We start from the raw sequence: 20,839 nt of genomic DNA on the forward strand, positions 1-20,839 counted from the left end.
ATAAAAATATTTGCAGGAGTATCATTTTTCATGATATATTATTCAGATTAGAAATAGAAACTCATGAGACATGTGGCTTTCAACACATTACTTTTCTAGATTGCTCCAGGACTCATTTCATGTATTTTTATGTCAAATAAAAAAATATTTAAGAGTGGTAAAAAAAAATTCAAGGCACTTCAGTGTCTATAACTTTTAATATTTTTGAGCATTATCAAATCTGGTTGATAACAAGTGAAGCCCAAAGGGTCTTCTTTCTAAAGACACCACAATTATGTTTGTAACACACTGAAGTAGGAAACTATTACAATTATAAGTTAGTTAGAGCACTTTCAGCTGTCAGTCTCATAATAGGGGGTGCTGGCTATAACAGGTTAACTTTGCGGTCAAAGATCGGTGACGGCCCCAGATTATTATTGTTTATTATTATAAATAGTACTGAGACTACTCTCCTTAGAGTTACAAATGACCTGCTCTTATTATCTGATCGTGGTTGTATCTCTCTATTCTTGCTATTGGATCTTAGTGCTGAATTCGACACTATTGATCACAACATTCTTTTGCATAGACTAGAACACTTTGTTCGCATTAATGGAAGTGCATTAGCATGGTTTAAATCATACTTATATGACCGCCATCAATTCGTAGCAGTGAATGAAGAGGTATTATATCGATCACAAGTGCAGTATGGAGTAACTCAAGGCTCAGTACTAGGGCCGCTACTCTTCACGCTTTATATGTTACCCTTGGGAGATATCATCAGGAAACATGGTGTTAGCTTTCACTGTTATGCTGATGATACTCAGCTCTATATTTATTCGCAGCCCGGCGAAACACACCAATTTTAAAAACTAATGGATTGCATAGTCGATATAAAAAACTGGATGACGAGTAATTTCTTACTGCTAAATTCTGAAAAAAACAGAGGTGTTAATTATAGGACCTAAAAACTCTGCTTGTAATAACCTAGAACACTGTCTAAGACTTGATGGTTGCTCTGTCAATTCTTCGTCATCAGTTAGGAACCTAGGTGTGCTATTTGATCGCAATCTTTCCTTAGAAAGCCACGTTTCTAGCATTTGTAAAACTGCATTTTTACATCTCAAAAATATATCTAAATTATGGCCTATGCTCTCAATGTCAAATGCAGAAATGTTAATCCATGCATTTATGACCTCAAGGTTAGATTATTGTAATGCTTTATTGGGTGGTTGTTCTGCACGCTTAGTAAACAAACTACAGCTAGTCCAAAATGCAGCAGCAAGAGTTCTTACTAGAACCAGGAAGTATGACCATATTAGCCCGGTCCTGTCAACACTGCACTGGCTCCCTATCAAGCATCGCATAGATTTTAAAATATTGCTTATTACTTATAAAGCCCTGAATGGTTTAGCACCTCAGTATTTGAACAAGCTCTTGTTACATAATAGTCCTCCACATCCGCTACGTTCTCAAAACTCAGGCAATTTGATAATACCTAGAATATCAAAATCAACTGCAGGCGGCAGATCCTTTTCCTATTTGGCGCCCAAACTCTGGAATAACCTACCTAACATTGTTCGGGAGGCAGACACACTCTTGCAGTTTAAATCTAGATTAAAGACCCATCTCTTTAACCTGGCTTACACATAACCCACTAATATGCTTTTAATATCCAAATCCGTTAAAGGATTTTTAGGCTGCATTAATTAGGTAAACCGGAACCGGAAACACTTCCCATAACACCCTATGTACTTGCTACATCATTAGAAGAATGGCATCTACGCTAATATTTGTCTGTTTCTCTCTTGTTCCGAGGTCACCATAGCCACCAGATCCAGTCTGTGTCCAGATCAGAGGGTCACTGCAGTCACCTGGATCCAGTACGTATCCAGACCAGATGCTGGATCAGCACCTAGAAAGAACCTCTACATCCCTGAAAGACAGCGGAGACCAGGGCAACTAGAGCCCCAGATACAGATCCCCTGTAAAGACCTTGTCTCAGAGGAGCACCAGGACAAGACCACAGGAAACAGATGATTCTTCTGCACAATCTGACTTTGCTGCAGCCTGGAATTGAACTACTGGTTTTGTCTGGTCAGAGGAGAACTGGCCCCCCAACTGAGCCTGGTTTCTCCCAAGGTTTTTTCTCCATTCTGTCACTGATGGAGTTTCGGTTCCTTGCCGCTGTCGCCTCTGGCTTGCTTAGTTGGGGTCACTTCATTTACAGCGATATCGTTGACTTGATTGCAAATAAATGCACAGACACTATTTAACTGAACAGAGATGACATAACTGAATTCATTGATGAACTGCCTTTAACTGTTATTTTGCATTATTGACACACTGTATTACTAATTAATGTTGTTCAGTTGCTTTGACGCAATGTATTTTGTTTAAAGCGCTATATAAATAAAGGTGACTTGACTTGACTTGACATGCTTCCTGTACACTTCCTGGTTGATATCTGACCACAACGACAAAGATACACCTCTGTACCATGAAATATCCGAATAATAAACCCGTGATTACAATAGTAAAGCTTGGTATTGAATTTTATTGAGATCTGGGGCATTTGTAATAGAAAATAATGTACAAATGTACATATGAAATGCTAACTTGAGCATCGATGTAAACGGCTAAAAATAGCATAGTTTTACAACAGTAAACGACCAAATTCCACCCATGATCGCAAAGAGAAGTTATTACAAACACTCAATCGGGATTTAAAGTGAATTTTTTTTGTAAAATTGTACTAATAATTTCATAAATTGTCTGATGTAGCTTGATGCTAAAGTCAGCTGTAATGCTACTAATAGCAGGTGCATTTCTTCTTTATAATGCATTAGTGTCACAATAATTCCCGTAAGGTCGTGAGAAAATGTTTTTTTGTATTTTTATAGTAAGACTTTTGATAAATAAGATGATTTGAGATTAAAGCGAGATTGCAGCTTGGTGTCTTTATAAACACTGAAATACCACAACAAAGGCCAATAAAAGGTGGCATAAAAACAAAAGAATAATGATAAAAGAATACTGCGGATAATGTGTCATACCTGTCGGAGGTGTGAAAGACTCATTTGGTGAGAACAATAGAATCATGAATGGAGGAGTATTCAGAGCCAAACACACAGACAGAGCACACAGGACATATCTTTAAATGTGAGTTTACAGAGATGACAAGGACCTTAAATCAATCTGATTAGCCTTCTCTAAAAACACACATGGCATGGCCTTAGAAAATATTTGTGAATATATAAAATTCACAGTTTTACAGATTATATTATGGAATTTCAATTGAATCTTTGGTAGACTTGTGGCTTTAGCTACAATTTGTTTTTAAAATCATATCCTACATGCATGGCTGTAGCCAGGCTTTGAAAATTAGTGCGGTCCAGGGGGTTTCTATAATAACTCCCTTATTATAGAATTGTGCTATAATAACCCATATAAATACAACTTATTATATACACCAACACTTGAAAAGAGACAGAAATGAAGATGTTTTTTCAGGGATGCTTATTCTTAAATCATACCCTATTTATTGCATCAAAGTTTGTTAACACTATATTTATGGGGTGGATAATTTTATCAATTGTTAATTAAGTATTAACAGCTGCTGCTGATCCATCCAAGCGATACTGTGGTTAGTCAGTGAAGCGGAACTTGCTGCATCCATAATGATGGTCAGATTGTTCTCTTACGTAAAATAGAAGCCGATGAAAGTTGCAAATAAAAGATCTTTTATTTGAGAAAACAGTAAAGGTATTTCAGTTGCAGCCAGCAGTAGAGTGGTGACGCAGGGACTTCGATGGGTGATGGTAGCGTGAAGAATTCCCTGGAGTGGTGAGTGATGAATCAAGTGTAGAATCCACAAAGAGACTGGAACAACTTGACACGATGAACTCAAAGCAGCCGAAGGAATACATCAGGAGAATTTAAATAGGAAACAACACAGGGAAACTCTAACACCAATCTGACAAACATGAGACAAAAGACAGGGCATTGAATAGGCTGGGGAAATTACATGTAGCTGCCGAACAGCGGTAACGCCCACATCAACAATCAGCGTAAAGAGCCACCCACACCCACACAAATACACAAGACTAGGATGAGACAGCGGGTCACCAACCGTGACAGCTAGTGCGTGTCAGGACCAGTCGCGTTTCCACTGTCATTTCTGGGGCTTGATCGTGCCTAATCTGTGCTTTCTCGGGGCCAATGGCTCGGGTGTTTTGGCCCGATGAAAACCTTGAAGTAGAGGAGTGATTATGAACAATAGAGGAGTTTCAGCACTGCAGATCATATTAGAAAGCTAACAGCTATAACACCAGCATTAAATAAGTTGAGCTCAAAACTCACTTTCAGTCAGTAGTGAGTGTTTGAAATAACTTGATCCGATGTGGATTATAATCACCATACAAGGGAGAAATATTTATAAGCGATGTAAAAGACTAGGCATGCTAGGCATTATAGTAAACATGGTAAATGCAGAGCTGGCACTCACAATATCAACAAAACATATTGTGCTTTTATAAAAAAAAAAATATTCATTTTAAGCTTTTTATTTTACGCTTTTTGCCGAATACATGCCTAACAGACATGATAAATATATCCATAGAAAATTTAAAATTAGTACTTAATGAAATAAAACATACTGAATAATAATTAATAATAATTCATTACATTTATATTAGCGCTTTTCTAGGCACTCAAAGCACTTTACATAGTCAAGGGGTATCTCCTCATCCACCACCAGTGTGCAGCATCCACCTGGATGATGCTCCAGAACGCCCACCACACACACACACACACACACACACACACACACACACACACTTGTGGAGAGGAGACAGAGTGATGAAGCCAATCAGCAGATATGGGGATTGTTAGGATGCCATGATGGTCAGAGGCCAATGGGTGAATCTGGCCAGGATGCCGAGGTCACACCTCTACTCTTTTCGAGAGACATCCTGGGATTTTTAATGACCACAGAGAGTCAGGACCTTGGTTTAACGTCTCATCCGAAGAACGGTGCTTGTTGACAGTATAGTGTCCCCATCACTACACTGGGGCGCTAGGACCCACACAGACCACAGGGTGAGCGCCCCCTGCTGGCCTCACTAGCACCTCTTCCAGCAGCAACCTAGTTTCCCAGGAGTCTCTCATCCAGGTACTGACCAGCTCAGCCCTGCTTAGCTTCAGTGTGTGACCAGCCTTGGGCTCCAGGGTGATAGGCTGCCGGAAAAATATGAAATATATAATAATATAATATTGAAAAATATTATTTTATAATCATAATCCGTAAAGATGCATTTCTTAAAGGCGCATCTAATGAGGAGATGGCGAGCACTGCACATGAACTATTAGCTCGTTTTTTTATCGTAGTAATCAAATCAAAAGTCTTTTAAAATGCAAATTTTCCCGAAGCATTGGAAACTTTTGATAAGCTCCAACTTCTCATGATGCTCTGCATGGTCAACTGTCACCTGTATGCTAATGCATGGTGCCGTGTGTGTATGCATTGTGTATTGTGTAGGTGATGTATACTATTTAAATTGCCTATAATCATTATAACAGTATTTAATACAGTAGCCTATGTGTGCTCTGCGCGTATATGGGCACAATAAAAGGAAATAAGCTAAATGAGCTAGCAGACCTCTAACTTGAGCACCGTGTTTTATAATGATGTAGACTATTATGCACGAGAACTAAGTGCGAGAAACTGCTAAAGACCTGAGACGAGAGCCATTCAAGACATCAAGTTAGCTATGATTTTTTTTTTTTTTTTCAGATTTAATAGAGGGCTAGATGATTTAGCTGTATTGTTATTGTTTGTTGCTGTTCAAATTGTTCTAACTTAAAATTATGCATCTGTTAAATGGGTTGCAATTCATGTATTATGTCAGGGAATCGGTCGCAATGCGCTTGTGATTCATTGTAAAGCAGACATAATTAATTATTTCTGGTGGCTGTGGTGGTATCAATATTTGTGGTAAAACTGCTGCCTAAAACTGCTCACATTTTTATTTCCTGGATGTCAGATTTTTTTATTTGGTGGCTATGTGATTTTGTTTTAATCAATACTTTGTCATCTGTATTTGCTAAGTAGCTTTTAATAGGTTAATTCACTCAGATGCCTTTTTCATTCCCTGCTGTACTTTTCCATTGTATTTCAAATGTGACCACTTAAAGAGTTTAGACGTCAGCCTCTTATTCTCTACACAATCGTGTATTTATTTAGTAACATATTTTACCTGTCATAAGTCTTGTCTCAAGAGTTTAACTCTGTGTAGCCTATGTCATAAAAAATAATAATGTTTTTTGTTTGGGAGCTTTTATAAAAATATAGAAATTATAATTATTTCTAAATATGATTTATATAGGCTACTGTGACTACAAATAAACTGAAACAGAATTGACTGAAGAGCAGACTATGTTCATAATGCTTTATTTCTGTGTGACTAATTTTCAATCTTGATAAAAGATTTCATTATGATTAATGTATCACTTATTATAGTAAAACATTGATGCTTTTGGATTTAAAACTTTAACAGTGCATGCAAACAAATGGCTGCTTTTTTTATGTTTGTTTTGTGATCGCACTAGTTCCCGTGACTTATTTCTTATTTATTTTCTGATAACTTCTCTTTGTTGGTGAAATGATGGGGTTGTGTGACATTGTTCCTGAGAGGCATGTAAAGGGTGGGTTTTAACGCAGTGCTATTTTGGCCTCGTGCTACAGGTCCGAGGAGATTCGCCTCGCCCGGCCCGTTTAATGCACTGGCTCACACTGGCCCGACAGTGGAAAAGCGGCCATTAAAGCCTACTTCACATTGTGTGGATATTTTAGGTTCAAATATTTATTAATAGTTGAACAGAATTCTAACTGAGACTATACTAGCCAGGTACAGCCAGTCTTTCCCCTGCAGCCTGTGCAGTGTTGATTGTAGAAAGACTAGCAAGCAACTAATGTGCTTAAGGCTCCTCATTGTAGGGTAACTCTCCTGTAATCTGTAAATCCTCTTCATAAAATCCACCTGTGTGAAATATGCTGAGCCTTGAGCATGTCTACCCAGGCATTTCACAGGGACAAGGGTAGCCTTAGTCCACCTGACACTACACAATCTAGAATATGCAAGAGTGGAAATAAGTTTTTGAAAAATATTATTGTGCTTAGTGCACTGGTTTTATTATCCTGAATGACAAATAACTGATGAATGAATTTCTTATTCTTGAATTAATGTGCTTGATTATATGTAATTATTTCTATGAACATTAGTTAACTTGGATTCCTTCAGGAATTTGAGAATGACACCAACATCTGAAAGGTTGTGAGTGCATTTCGCAGGAAACATGTATACTTTGAATGAATCAAGGCCAATACATTCCAGAGCACTTATTAGGGATTTTGTAGTGTGTGTGAAATGTGACCTACTTTTCTAAGGTGTTCCTCAAGCATATACCTTTCAAGATCCCAGCATGCCTTGTTGGCATTAATGCAGGACAGGTCATCACACTAGCATGAAACAGTTTGTGGTTCGATCACATGAAAGTGTCTTAAGTTTGAATCAGTTCAAATTTAAAAAACTTCTTTTGTCAAATGTTTTGCTTAAAAACGGGAGTGTGCTATCTTGGTTTGAAATTTTGTTGTCACACTTGTGCACTTGGAAATGTGTCCAAATCCGATTCGGGGCATCTGCATTGGATGCTGCTTGATTGGAAGTCAAGTCACCTTTATTATATAGTGCTTTTCACAATACAGATTGTGTCAAATCAGCTTTACAGTATTAAATAGGAAAATTGTGTGTAATAATGCAAATGGACAATGGTAAACACAAAATTTTCAGGTAAAGCCAGTTCATCGTTGATTCACTGATCTCAAATGAAGTTGTGTTAGTGTTTTTTTTTCCTTTTTCTATCACCACTTACCTGCCTTGTGCAGGTACAACCTTAATAACTTGATAAGTTGCCAGATATGCAGTGCAATGATGGCTGGGATTATTTTATTAGCTGTGGCCTAAATAGACTCGTGCTGACAGCCTGGAAACATCAGATAATCCCAAGCCAGCCTCTATAAAGTGGGGTTCACACTTGCCCCATCAAGTCGTAGCACGGTCCTGCCTCGTTTCTCCACAGTCCTGCCGAGCAATCCAAACACTACCGCAGAAAGGGGCTGAGCACAACATCCAACCGCAACAATGAACGGTACAGAGGGAGATATGTTCTACGTGCCTATGTCCAATGCCACCGGCGTTGTTAGGAGCCCGTACGACTATCCCCAGTACTACCTGGTGGCGCCATGGGCATACGCCTGCCTGGCCGCGTACATGTTCTTCCTGATTCTCACTGGCTTCCCCGTCAACTTCCTCACTCTGTACGTCACCATTGAGCACAAGAAGCTGCGTACACCTCTCAACTACATTCTGCTGAACCTCGCCATTTCTGACCTCTTCATGGTGTTCGGAGGTTTCACCACAACGATGTACACCTCGTTGAATGGCTACTTCGTTTTTGGACGCGTCGGCTGCAACCTCGAAGGCTTCTTTGCAACCCTGGGTGGTGAAATGGGCCTTTGGTCCCTGGTGGTGTTGGCCTTTGAGAGGTGGATGGTCGTCTGTAAGCCTGTGAGCAACTTCCGCTTCGGAGAGAACCACGCCATCATGGGTGTTGTCTTCACCTGGTTCATGGCCTGCACCTGTGCCGTGCCTCCCCTGGTCGGCTGGTCCCGTTACATCCCCGAGGGCATGCAGTGCTCATGCGGAGTCGACTATTACACTCGTGCCCCAGGCTACAACAACGAGTCCTTTGTCATCTACATGTTCATTGTTCACTTCATTATTCCACTCATCGTCATATTCTTCTGCTATGGCCGTCTCGTCTGCACCGTCAAAGAAGCCGCTGCCCAGCAGCAGGAGTCCGAGACCACCCAGAGGGCCGAGCGCGAGGTCACCCGCATGGTCGTCATCATGGTCATCGGCTTCTTGGTTTGCTGGATCCCCTATGCCAGTGTGGCCTGGTATATCTTCACCCACCAGGGAAGCGAATTTGGACCTGTCTTCATGACATTGCCAGCCTTCTTTGCCAAGACCGCTGCTGTCTACAACCCATGCATCTACATCTGCATGAACAAGCAGTTCCGTCACTGCATGATCACCACCTTGTGCTGCGGCAAGAACCCCTTCGAGGAGGAAGAGGGCGCCTCCACTACTGCATCCAAGACAGAGGCTTCGTCCGTGTCTTCCAGCTCTGTGTCCCCTGCGTAAACACTCGTCCATGACACATGATAAGCAGCTACGTACACTGGGCTTCAACTGCAACCAACGACACAGACACCACAAAGTGTTCAGCCCAGGGAAACGAGCGGCCGCTACCACTTGCAGAATTTTGTTTTTCCGTCAGTTTTCCTTTTTGTATTTTCACAAAACCAAATTGATTCAACCAAAAGACAGTTTTGAGAGAGGACAGACCATGTCCCAGTTTCAGTACATCCAGCGAGTCCAGAGTAATGGTGCATAAGAATCTATTTTGTTTTTTTGCTTTTTATTTTTCTTCCTAAAATGCAGCAAAAGGAAAAATATCTTAACTCTCTTACTGTTGGACTCCTTATACTGGCTTTGTTGTGATTGTAGAGGCATGTATTCAAGGCAACGTAACAATAAAAAGCAGTTTGCAAATTAAATCACTCTGTTTATGTTTTGATTGAGCTGTAATGTTAACAAAATGTCAAAATAATATTTTAAATTAAATAAACAATACGGATTTCTGATGAGAACTTTAATGTGTTGTATATATTCCCACCTTCAGTAAAGCCTGAGTGCTTTTTAATCTATTCTATTTAATCAACATCAAGACAATAGCTACTGCAGAGTTTTGAATTGAAAAAAGTACATACATTTCTTCAACAGTTAAAAGCATCATAATTATGGATAACTGACTCAATATGTTATTTAACGCAAGTGTACATCTGGGACAACCCTCACTGTCACCTTGGATTAAAGGCTTTATGAAGGATGATTTGACAGATATGTATGGATGAATTACATAGGAACTGACATGTTAATCCTGCTCTAGGTCAGAGTGGTGAAGATAGATTATGATTATGTAAAGATAGCCTTTCACTGGCATCTGCGTAAATAGGGACACACAGCCTCACAGAACATTTGATAACTCTTAAGATTAGGACACTATTCATTGACATGAACTATTGTAGTTGCTTATGAACATGCATATTACTAGCATAGTGTCTGTTTATTAGTACTTATTAATCATATATTAATGATGACCATGTTTTAGATCCCTTAAACCTACCCCATACCTAAATATAACTACACTTTCTATGAAACCTGTATTTATAATACATTATAAAGGTATTCTTAAAGCATTATAATGAATGCATAATGCATTATAATAAAACTTATAACATATTGTATCATCTCATGAATATTCATAAAGAACAGTTTTAATAAATTATAATATTTACTTATTTGTGGTTATAGCTTTTAAGAGTATGATGATTTATAACACAATGAACACGTTGCATCCACTTTTACAATGGATTATTGTGACAAGTGGGGTGGGGCCGAAAACGTGGGAACAGAGCGAGGCCGGTGGAGTGATTGATTTGTTTTGATTATTAAAACCTTATTTGATTGTCCGCCGGTTCCCGCCTCCTTCTTCCCGGTGATTATGGAGATTTAATTTGTTACAATTATATTTCTCATAGTTATAAAGTATTATAAGTCTCATATCTTGCCATTTTTCTGATGCTACTTTACTTAAAGCGGTCAAAGACCACTTATAAGTAGCAATAATAACAATAATAATAATAACTTTTTAGATCAGATCAGAAGAATGTGTAATATGACACATTTGCTTTGAACTATTTTTATTGTAATATCAGTTTGATTATTTTGATGGTACCCTTTAGACAGCTGATTATAAGTAACTCTGTAACTTCATAACAACTAGCGGTCATTGGAGTATTAGTATGTCTGCTACTGTAAATATATGCTAACACTTTATTTTGATGGTCATCCAACAGATAAATTGTCTTTGCAAGTATGTCAGCTTATTCTATCATATTAGATTCTACCATTCTTGAGCATAGTAATACTCTAATCAGAATTAAATACATTATATTATAACTACACATACGTAAGTATTATGATTGGTGTTATGATTATTAATGAGTTGATATAACGTATTATACATTTTTTATAATGCATTATGCATGCATTATAATGCCTTAACAATACCCTTATCATGTATTATAAATAGGGGCTTCATAGAAAGTGTTACCATAACTACTGCTACAACTGCCTTACTTACAATGAACAACAGGCAAATAATTAAAAACATATTGCCAGTTGGACTCCTTAAATATTTCCAGACCTGTCATTAAGAATTTTGACACTAAAACATATTTTGGTATACATATATTTTTGTTTTTGGTGTACAAAAAAAAAAAATCTGAAGAACTTCAGATAATTTCACAGAGAAAACCTAAAATTACCTAGACAATATTATTGGCCTTCTAGAAGTAGTCATAGCTAGATAACCAAAGAAGGCCAGACACAAGATTATAGCCAAACGTGGACAAGCTAAAGTCTACAAATGCACAAAAGCAATGTTTTCAATATGTTTAAGACTCGTGGCACTATGTCCAACCAAGAGAACCACAGCCTTATGATGATTGTCAAGCAAAATTGAATCAAGAATTGTTTTTTTTTTTCAAGTATGTTTTATTGAGCACCAACCATACAAAGCGTACACAATGTGAAAGTACTTATAAATATGAAACAGTGATCACTCCACACTCCCCCTCACCTCTCCACAACACACCATCCCTATCCCCTACATGGGATCCCACACCCTGATGCCCCTTGCTCCTGGACTACAAACACAATACACTCTAAAAAAGAAAAGAAAAATATAAATAAATAAAATAAATAAATACAAATTTGCATTAGTGGTTAGTTACACTATAAATCTAGAGAACATATACATTTCACTCATCAGGCATGATGTCTAGAAAATCAATGATGGAAAGCAAGGGGTTCCAAGTTTTATCAAATCTCCTCAAGGAGCCTCTAAGGGAGAACCTTAGCCTCTCGAGTTTTAGATTATATAGGACTTCCTTAATCCATCTGACATATGATGGAGGCAGGGCCTGCTTCCAGTTAAGCAAGATCGAGCTCCTAGCAAGCAAGGTACAAAAAACCAAAGAGTGTTGTGCTTCGGCTGTTAGAGTGCTGCCATGTGATATACCAAAAAGGGCAGACAAAGGATTTGTTACACAATGGTAGGCCATGTGAAGAGTGTCAAATATTTTAAACCAAAACTCTGCTAGCTTTGAACATGACCAAAACATGTGGATGAAGTCTGCAGGAGATTGGATGCACCTATTACAGGCATCTGCAACATTGGGATAGAACTTGGACTATCTGTGGTTAGTGTAGTGAGTCCTATGTATTAGTTTACATTGAATCAGTCCCTGCCTTGCACAGATGGAGAAGTTATGGACTAAATCCAGAATCTGGTCCCATTGGTCTTCCTAAATATGCTCCAAGTCCTGCTCCCATAAATCTCATTTTTTGGGGGGGAACTTAGAGAAAGTGGAACCATGGGCTTTAAAGATATAAGAAATAGCCCCTCTCTGATTGGGGTTTACTTTGAGAAGCGTGCCTATCAAAGTCTCTGGGGGGAGATTTGGAAAATCAGGGTAATTTCTTTGCACAAAATGCCTAATTTGAAAGAAGCGAAAAAGGTGAGCAGATGGAAGTTGAAATTTGGTTAACCGGTTGGCGAAAGACATGAAGGTACCATTGTCATAGAGGTCTTTGATAGCCGTGATACCTCTATCACTCTAGAATTGAAAGGCAGAATCCATAATAGATGGTTTGAAACTATGATTGTGGGATACTGGGGCATGGATAGAGGGATGCTTCAGGCCAAAATGCTTTCTGAATTGCATCCATATTTTAAGCAATTGAATGACTACAGGGTTAACGCTGATGACATTAGCTGACATTGGAAGTTGGGAGTATAACCGTGACTGTAGTGAGGCTTTAGAGGAGGAAAATTTTACTTGGACCCAGGCTGGCTGATTGGCCATCGTATCGGCTGTCCAGTATAAGAGTTTTTGAATGTTAGCAGCCCAATATGAATGTAGAAAATTAGGGAGGGCTAGCCCCTGGACCTTTTATGGAACTGCAATATGTTTTTCCACATTTGCACCGGTTTATTACCCCAAAGAAAATTAGGGATTAATTTATCTACTTTGGCAAAAAAACTTATTTGAGATGAGTACAGGGATATGTTGGAATAGGTAAAAAAAACTTTGGGAGGATGGTCATTTTGATTAGGTTAACCCTGCCAGCTAAGAAGAGGGGCAGAGTAGACCATCTGTTAAAGTCTTCCTAGACTTTTTTAAGCAAAGGGACAAAATTGCTATTGAAAGTGTTTGCCAAGGACCCAGTGAAGAACATACACAAATATTTAAAGCCTTGGTCCTCCCATTTAAAAGGGGCTACATGGTTTGGGAATTTACCTACTAAGTTGTTGATTGCGAATGACTCACTCTTCCCAAAATTTAGTTTATAACCTGACAATTGGACAAATTGTTTTAAAATCTCTAAAATTACGGGGAGAGAGGTAGAAGGGTTGGACACATACAGAAGCAGGTCATCCGCATACAGTGATAGCTTGTGTACTGTGCCTTGACGTGAAATGCCCTCAAAATTTTCTTCAGATCTTAGCCAGATAGCCAAAGGCTCAATGGCTATGGAAAACAGTAAAGGGGACAGTGGATACCCTTGTCTATTTGTTTGTACAGATGCTACTGGGGATGAATATAACAACTTTACCCATGATATGAAATCTGAACCCAAACCAAATCTATCCATCATCTCAAAAAGAAACTTCCACTCCCCCTATCAAAAGGTTTTTTTCAGCATCCAGCGACACCAATTGTTCCTTATCCCAATTTGGAGCATAGATGCTAGCTAGTATGACTTTGATGTGACAAAGTGTCCCTGATACAATAACAAACCGGCCTGGCTCTTACACTAAATTTGGAGTGATATACTTGAATGAACCTACTCCTTTTAATGTGCATAGTCTCACCACTATGTAAGTGGGTTTCCTGCAGAAATACTATATCTCCTTGGAGGTGATAGATAATCTTATTTATTTTAGTATGTTGACATTCCATGATATGAAGCGAATGTTATTCAATAGCCGCGTTTCCACTGACAGGGTTAAACCGGGCGTGCTAGTGCTAGTCACTTCCGGGGCTTGATCGTGCCTCGTTGGGGCTTCCTCAGGGCCAGGGTTTTTCGGCCCGACGAAAACCTTGGGCCAAAGCGGGCCAGCTGGGGCTAGAAGAGTGTTTATGAACAAAGACGGGGTTTCTCCGTGTCTGGAGAGTGTCTGCGCTGCGGATCATTTCAGAAAGATAACAGCTCTAACACCAGAATTAAAGACTTTTTTAAATAAGTTGAGCTCAAAACTCACTCTTAGTCGTTAGCGAGTGTTTGAAATAACTTGATCCGATGTGGAATATAATCATTAAATAAGGCAGAAATATTTATAAGCGATGTAAAAGACTATGCACGCTAAACATTAACGTTACCATAGTAAACATGGTAAATGCAAGCACTTGGAGAAATCAGACGTCAGCTTCTTATTCTCTATCACAATTGTGTATTTATTTAGTAACATATTTTATCTGTCGTCTTGTCTGAGAGTTTAGCTCCACGTAGCATAGCCTATCATCAAAATATAATAGCCTAATGATTTTTGTTCGGGAGCTTTTATAAAAATAGAGAGTCTGCGCTGTGGATCATTTCAGAAAGCTAACAGCTATAACACCAGCAATAAACATATACATATTTTTTTTTTATAATTTGAGCTCAAAACTCACTTTGAGTCAGCAGGAGTCTTTGCAATAACTTGATCTGATGTGGATTATAATCACCATACAAGGCAAAAATATTTATAAACGATGCAAAAGACTGTGCACGCTAAACATTAACATTACCATAGTAAACATGGTAAATATGACCGCTTGATGAAATCAAATGTCAGCTTCTTATTCTCTATCACAATTGTGTAATTATTTAGTAACTTATATTATCTGTCATAAGTCTCGTCTCGAGAGTTTAGCTCCACGTAGCCTATCATAGAAATATAATAATGTTTTATGTTCGGGAGCTTTTATAAAAACAGAGATATTATCATTCATTCTAAATGTGATGGCTACTGTGACTGCAAATAAACAGAAACAGATTTGACTGAATAAGCAGGCTATTTTCATAAGCGTTAAAAATAAATAAATAAAATATAAATACATTTATTTCTGTGTGATTAATTTTGAGTCCTGATAAATTAATTCATTATGATCAATGTATCACGTATTCTATAGTAAAATATCGATGCTTTTTGAATTTAAATATTTAACAAAGCATGCAAACAAACGGCCGCTTTTATCATGTTGGTTTTGTGATCGAGCTAGTTCCAGTGACTTATATCTTAGTTTTCTGATAACTTCTCCTTGTTGGTGAAATGATGGGGTTTTCGTGACGTTGTTCTGAGAGGCGGGTAAAGGGCGTGTTTTAGTGACGCGCAGCATAGCTTCAGGCTTGACTGTGGAAACCCTGCGCTATTCTGGCCTCGGTGCTACTGGCCCGAGGCTATGAGCGTATATTACTAGTCTGCTTGAGAGAGAGAGAGAGAAAAAAAAAACAGAAAATAAAATTAAAAAGATCTGGTATTTCTAGATAAAATGAGAAGAGACAGGTAGAACCCCCCCCCCCCCACACACACACACACACACACAAGCACCCCCACTTCAGACACAGACATGTGGTCTACTTATCAAAATTCTCCCGGAGCTCCTTCCCCTTATAACCTCCCACTCCTCCACACAGTAATATGAATAAGTAATTTAACTTATCTTTTTTCGCTGTTCAGAGATGTTTTGAATTGTTTTTTAAACATTTAATTTCAGCACAGTGAGCTAAATAGTTGTTACAGTCCAAGAGAAAGGAGAAAACTTCACTACAACTCACACCATAACTCGCACTGGCCTGCGCTCCCGGCATAATTTAAGTAGAGAAAAACACATGCCAGAAAATAAGAGTAGAAATAAGAGTAACATGAAGAGTAAATGGCCTCTTGTAGGGATCAGTCACCAATCACCATCAAAGATCCAGGTTTCTGATATGATGCCAGACACTGCTGGGCTTCCTTCACTGAAAAAAGGCGCCGTCTCTCCCCATCGTCAGCCTTGATGAACAGTCACGCTGGATACAGTAGTGAAGGCTTGAGCTTGAGAGTGAACAGCTGACATATGATTTCTTTGTACTCAGCTCGTTGGTCCATCACTTCAGGACATTAATCATCATATAGGTACACTGGCTTGGCATCATATTTTAGGTACACTTGTGGGTAGCACGAATGACCATATACTTGGTCTGAAATTTGTGGAAGCAAATGATCACGGCTCTAGGTTTATCCCCCACTGTTGGTTTGGGTCTCAGCCCACGATGAGCCCTATCAAGCTCCGGGGGAGAAGACAGTGTTGTGTTCGCACACAAGTGTTGTTTGATAATGCAATGAGTTAGTGTTCAATTCAATTCAAGTTTATTTGTATAGCGCTTTTTACAATACAAATCGTTACAAAGCAACTTTACAGAAAATTATGTTTCTACAATATTTAGTAGTAGCTAGTAGTTTGTGCACGTTTGACAGGATTTTAGAAAAATAAAAATAATAATAATAATACAAGACGTAGTCCGCTAGACGATGAACTATCAATATTATTAATTAATAGTAATTATATGATGCAGTCACACATGTAGCAATAATTGTTAGTTCTGTTTGTTGATTCAAGGTTAGGATCATCTGGGGTCCTCTGAGGGTCAGCATCATCTCTTCTCAGGTGTTCTGGATCCAGACTGGAGCTTGTGTAAATCCTAGTTACCACGGGATGAAGATCCCAGCAGAAACAGAGAAACAAATAGAGACATCATTAGCATAGCTGCTGATCCAACAAAGTAAAATTAGTTTAACCCAAGCTAAAGAATAAAAATGCAGATGCAACTACACTCACAATTTAAGAGATACATTATTCGAATGCTTGGCGAAAGAGATGCGTTTTTAATCTAGATTTAAACAGAGAGAGTGTGTCTGAACCCCGAACATTATCAGGAAGGCTATTCCAGAGTTTGGGAGCCAAATGTGAGAAAGCTCTACCTCCTTTAGTGGACTTTGCTATCCTAGGAACTACCAAAAGTCCAGTGTTTTGTGACCTTAGGGAGCGTGATGGGTTGTAGCGTGGTAGAAGGCTAGTTAGGTACGCAGGAGCTAAACCATTTAGGGCCTTATAGGTAAGTAATGATAATTTGTAACTCATACGGAACTTAATAGGTAGCCAGTGCAGAGACTGTAAAATTGGGGTAATATGATCATATTTTCTTGACCTCGTAAGGACTCTAGCTGCTGCATTTTGGACGACCTGTAGCTTGTTTATTGACGAAGCAGGACAACCACCTAGAAGTGCATTACAATAGTCCAGTCTAGAGGTCATAAATGCATGAACTAGCTTTTCTGCATCAGAAACAGATAACATGTTTCGTAGCTTGGCAATGTTTCTAAGATGGAAGAATGCAGTTTTTGTAACATTGGAAATATGATTTTCAAAAGACAATTTGCTGTCCAATATAACACCCAGATTTCTGACTGTAGAGGAAGTAACAGTACATCCGTCTAGCTGCAGATTGTAATCTACAAGATTCTGTGTGGTGTTTTTTGGTCCAATAATTAATATCTCTGTCTTATCCGAATTTAATTGGAGAAAATTATTTGTCATCCAATCTTTTACATTTTTAACACACTCTGTTAGCTTAGATAATTGGGAAGTTTCATCTGGTCTCGTTGAGATATATAGCTGAGTATCATCAGCATAACAGTGGAAGCTAATTCCGTATTTTCTAATAATATTACCAAGGGGCAACATGTATACTGAAAATAGAAGGGGACCTAGGACGGATCCTTGTGGCACTCCATATTTTACTGATGATAAATGAGATGACACCCCATTTAAGTAAACAAAATGGTAGCAGGTAGGATCTAAACCATCTTAGAGCCTGCCCTTGAATACCTGTATAGTTTTGTAATCGATCTATGAGTATGTCATGATCTATGGTGTCGAATGCAGCACTAAGATCAAGTAAGACTAGAAATGAGATGCAGCCTTGATCTGACGCAAGGAGCAGGTCATTTGTAATTTTAACAAGTGCAGTTTCTTTGCTATGGTGGGGCCTAAAACCTGACTGAAATTCTTCATACAGATCATTTTTATGCAGGAAGGAGCTCAATTGAGCAGACACAACTTTTTCTAAAATTTTAGACATAAATGGAAGATTCGAAATAGGCCTATAATTTGCCAGTACACTAGGATCTAGTAGTTTTGGTTTCTTAATAAGAGGCTTGATAACCGCCAGCTTGAATGGTTTTGGGACGTGACCTAAAGATAACCACGAGTTAATGATATTGAGAAGCGGTTCTTCGGCTACAGTTAACAGCTCTTTTAGTAATTTAGTGGGTACAGGATCTAATAAACATGTTGTTGGTTTAGAGACAGTGATAAGTTTATTTAGCTCTTCCTGTCCTATATTTGTAAAGCACTGCAGTTTATCTTTGGGTGCGATGGATGAAACTGAAGTGTTAGACGCTGTAGAATCTACATTCGCTATTGTATTTCTAATGTTATCTATTTTATCAGTGAAGAAATTCATAAAGTCATTACTATTTAACTTTGGTGGAATAATTGAATCAGGTGGCGTCTGGTAATTTTTTAATTTAGCCACTGTGCTAAATAAAAACCTTGGATTGTTTTGGTTATTTTCAATGAGTTTGTGGATATGCTCTGCCCTAGCAGTTTTTAGAGCCTGTCTATAGCTGGACATACTGTTTTTCCATGCAATTCTAAAAACTTCCAAGTTAGTTTTTCTCCATTTGCGTTCAAGACTACGAGTTACTTTCTTGAGAGAGTGAGTATTACTGTTATACCATGGCACAGTACGTTTTTCTCTAACCTTTTTCAATTTGATGGGGGCAACAGCTTCTAATGTATTAGAGAAAATAGTGCCCATGTTGTCAGTAATTTCGTCTAATTCATGTGTATTTTTGGGTACAAATAGCAGTTGAGATAGATCAGGCAGGTTATTTGCGAATCTTTCTTTGGTGGCTGGAACAATAGTTCTGCCCAGACGGTAACGCTGAGACATATAGTTAATATCAGTTATACGCAGCATGCACGATACAAGGAAATGGTCTGTAATATCATCACTTTGGGGTACAATATCTATAGCAGTAAGATCGATTCCATGCGATATAATTAGATCTAGTGTATGATTAAAACGATGAGTGGACCCGGTGACATTTTGCTTGACTCCAAAAGAGTTTATTAGGTCAGTAAACGCAAGTCCTAATGTATCATTTGCATTATCAACGTGAATATTAAAATCTCCCATGATTAGCGCCTTATCAACTGTAACTAGAAGGTCTGAGAGGAAATCTGCAAATTCTTTTAGGAATTCTGTATACGGCCCTGGTGGTCTATACACAGTAGCCAGAGCAAGAGATACATTAGATTTCTTTTGCATGTCTGACAGTGTAACATTTAGCAGAAGTATTTCAAAAGAGTTAAACCTGTATTCTGTTTTCTGGGTAACATTGAGAATATCACTATATATTGTTGCAACACCTCCGCCACGACCAGTCTGACGTGGCTCATGCTTATAACAGTAGTTCGGTGGAGTAGACTCATTTAGACCAAAATATTCATTTGGTTTTAGCCAGGTTTCAGTCAAGCAGAGTACATCAAAACTATTTTCTGTGATCATTTCATTTACAATAACTGCTTTGGGTGTGAGTGATCTAATATTTATGAGCCCAAACTTTAAAAATTGTTTTTGTTCATTTACTTTACATTTTTCTGGTTTAATAATGATAAGATTTTTTCTAGATCCTACATTATATTTTGACCTCACTATTCGAGGAACAGACACAGTCTTAATAGTTTTTACAGCGCAAGTACTTTTATCATTTAAGCGGGTGGAACAAAACTCATCATAACAGTTATTAGAGAATTGTCTTACTAGTCACATGGAGCGAAGTGTCCTGGAGATGTTGTCAGAGAGCAGCTCCGCTCTGATTCTGCTGGGGTGTAATCCATCAGCGCGAAACAGCCTAGGACGCTCCCAGAAAAGATTCCAGTTATTAACAAATAGCAGTTTCTGTTCTTTACACCATGATAACAACCATTCATTTAAAGCAAAAAGTCTACTGAACCTTTCGTGTCCTCGTCGATACGTGGGCAGTGGTCCTGACACGACGATCGTCGCCGCGGGCATCGTGCTGCGAACCGTCTCGATCAGGCTGCTGAAGTCCCTCTTCAGCGTCTCCGTCTGCCGCAGCGTGGTGTCGTTAACCCCGGCGTGAAGCACGACCGCTCTGGGGCTTCGTCGGCCTTCAGGATCGCGGGTATCTGCGCAGAAACATCGAGAACACGAGCACCAGGCAAACAATGAGTGTGCACTTTACCTTCGGCTAACGTAGCACTTACGTGTCGGACGATGGAGTCTCCGATGATCACAGCGTCGCGTCCTGTCTCGCGGAGGGGAGCGATGCGGTTTCGGATGGAGATGTTGAAGGCAGGAGGGGGAGAAGTCGTCGCCCGGGACCCGGCTCGCGTCCTCCGCTGTGGATGCACCCAGGGTCCGTGGTGTCCCGGCGTCGCAGTGAAGGACATCTGGGAAGATCGCGTCCTGGGTGCACCGGGTCTGTGCAG

The 20,839-nt window shown here is 39.0% G+C and overlaps 1 protein-coding gene across 1 annotated transcript; it reads left to right on the forward strand.

Moving 5' to 3' along the window:
• The first annotated feature begins 8,074 nt into the window (after positions 1-8,074).
• rho (rhodopsin) lies at positions 8,075-9,661 on the forward strand. Its single transcript, XM_059502951.1, has one exon. The coding sequence runs from the start codon at positions 8,181-8,183 to the stop codon at positions 9,243-9,245; it is 1,065 nt and encodes a 354-aa protein (XP_059358934.1). The 5' UTR covers positions 8,075-8,180; the 3' UTR covers positions 9,246-9,661.
• Positions 9,662-20,839: the final 11,178 nt, after the last annotated feature.

This window comes from Carassius carassius, chromosome 21, assembly GCF_963082965.1.
Source record: "Carassius carassius chromosome 21, fCarCar2.1, whole genome shotgun sequence".
Taxonomy (NCBI): domain Eukaryota; kingdom Metazoa; phylum Chordata; class Actinopteri; order Cypriniformes; family Cyprinidae; genus Carassius; species Carassius carassius.

Bases quoted from the DNA above. Each gene is read 5' to 3' on its own strand.
- rho (XM_059502951.1), top strand. From the start codon at position 8,181: ATGAACGGTACAGAGGGAGATATGTTCTACGTGCCTATGTCCAATGCC.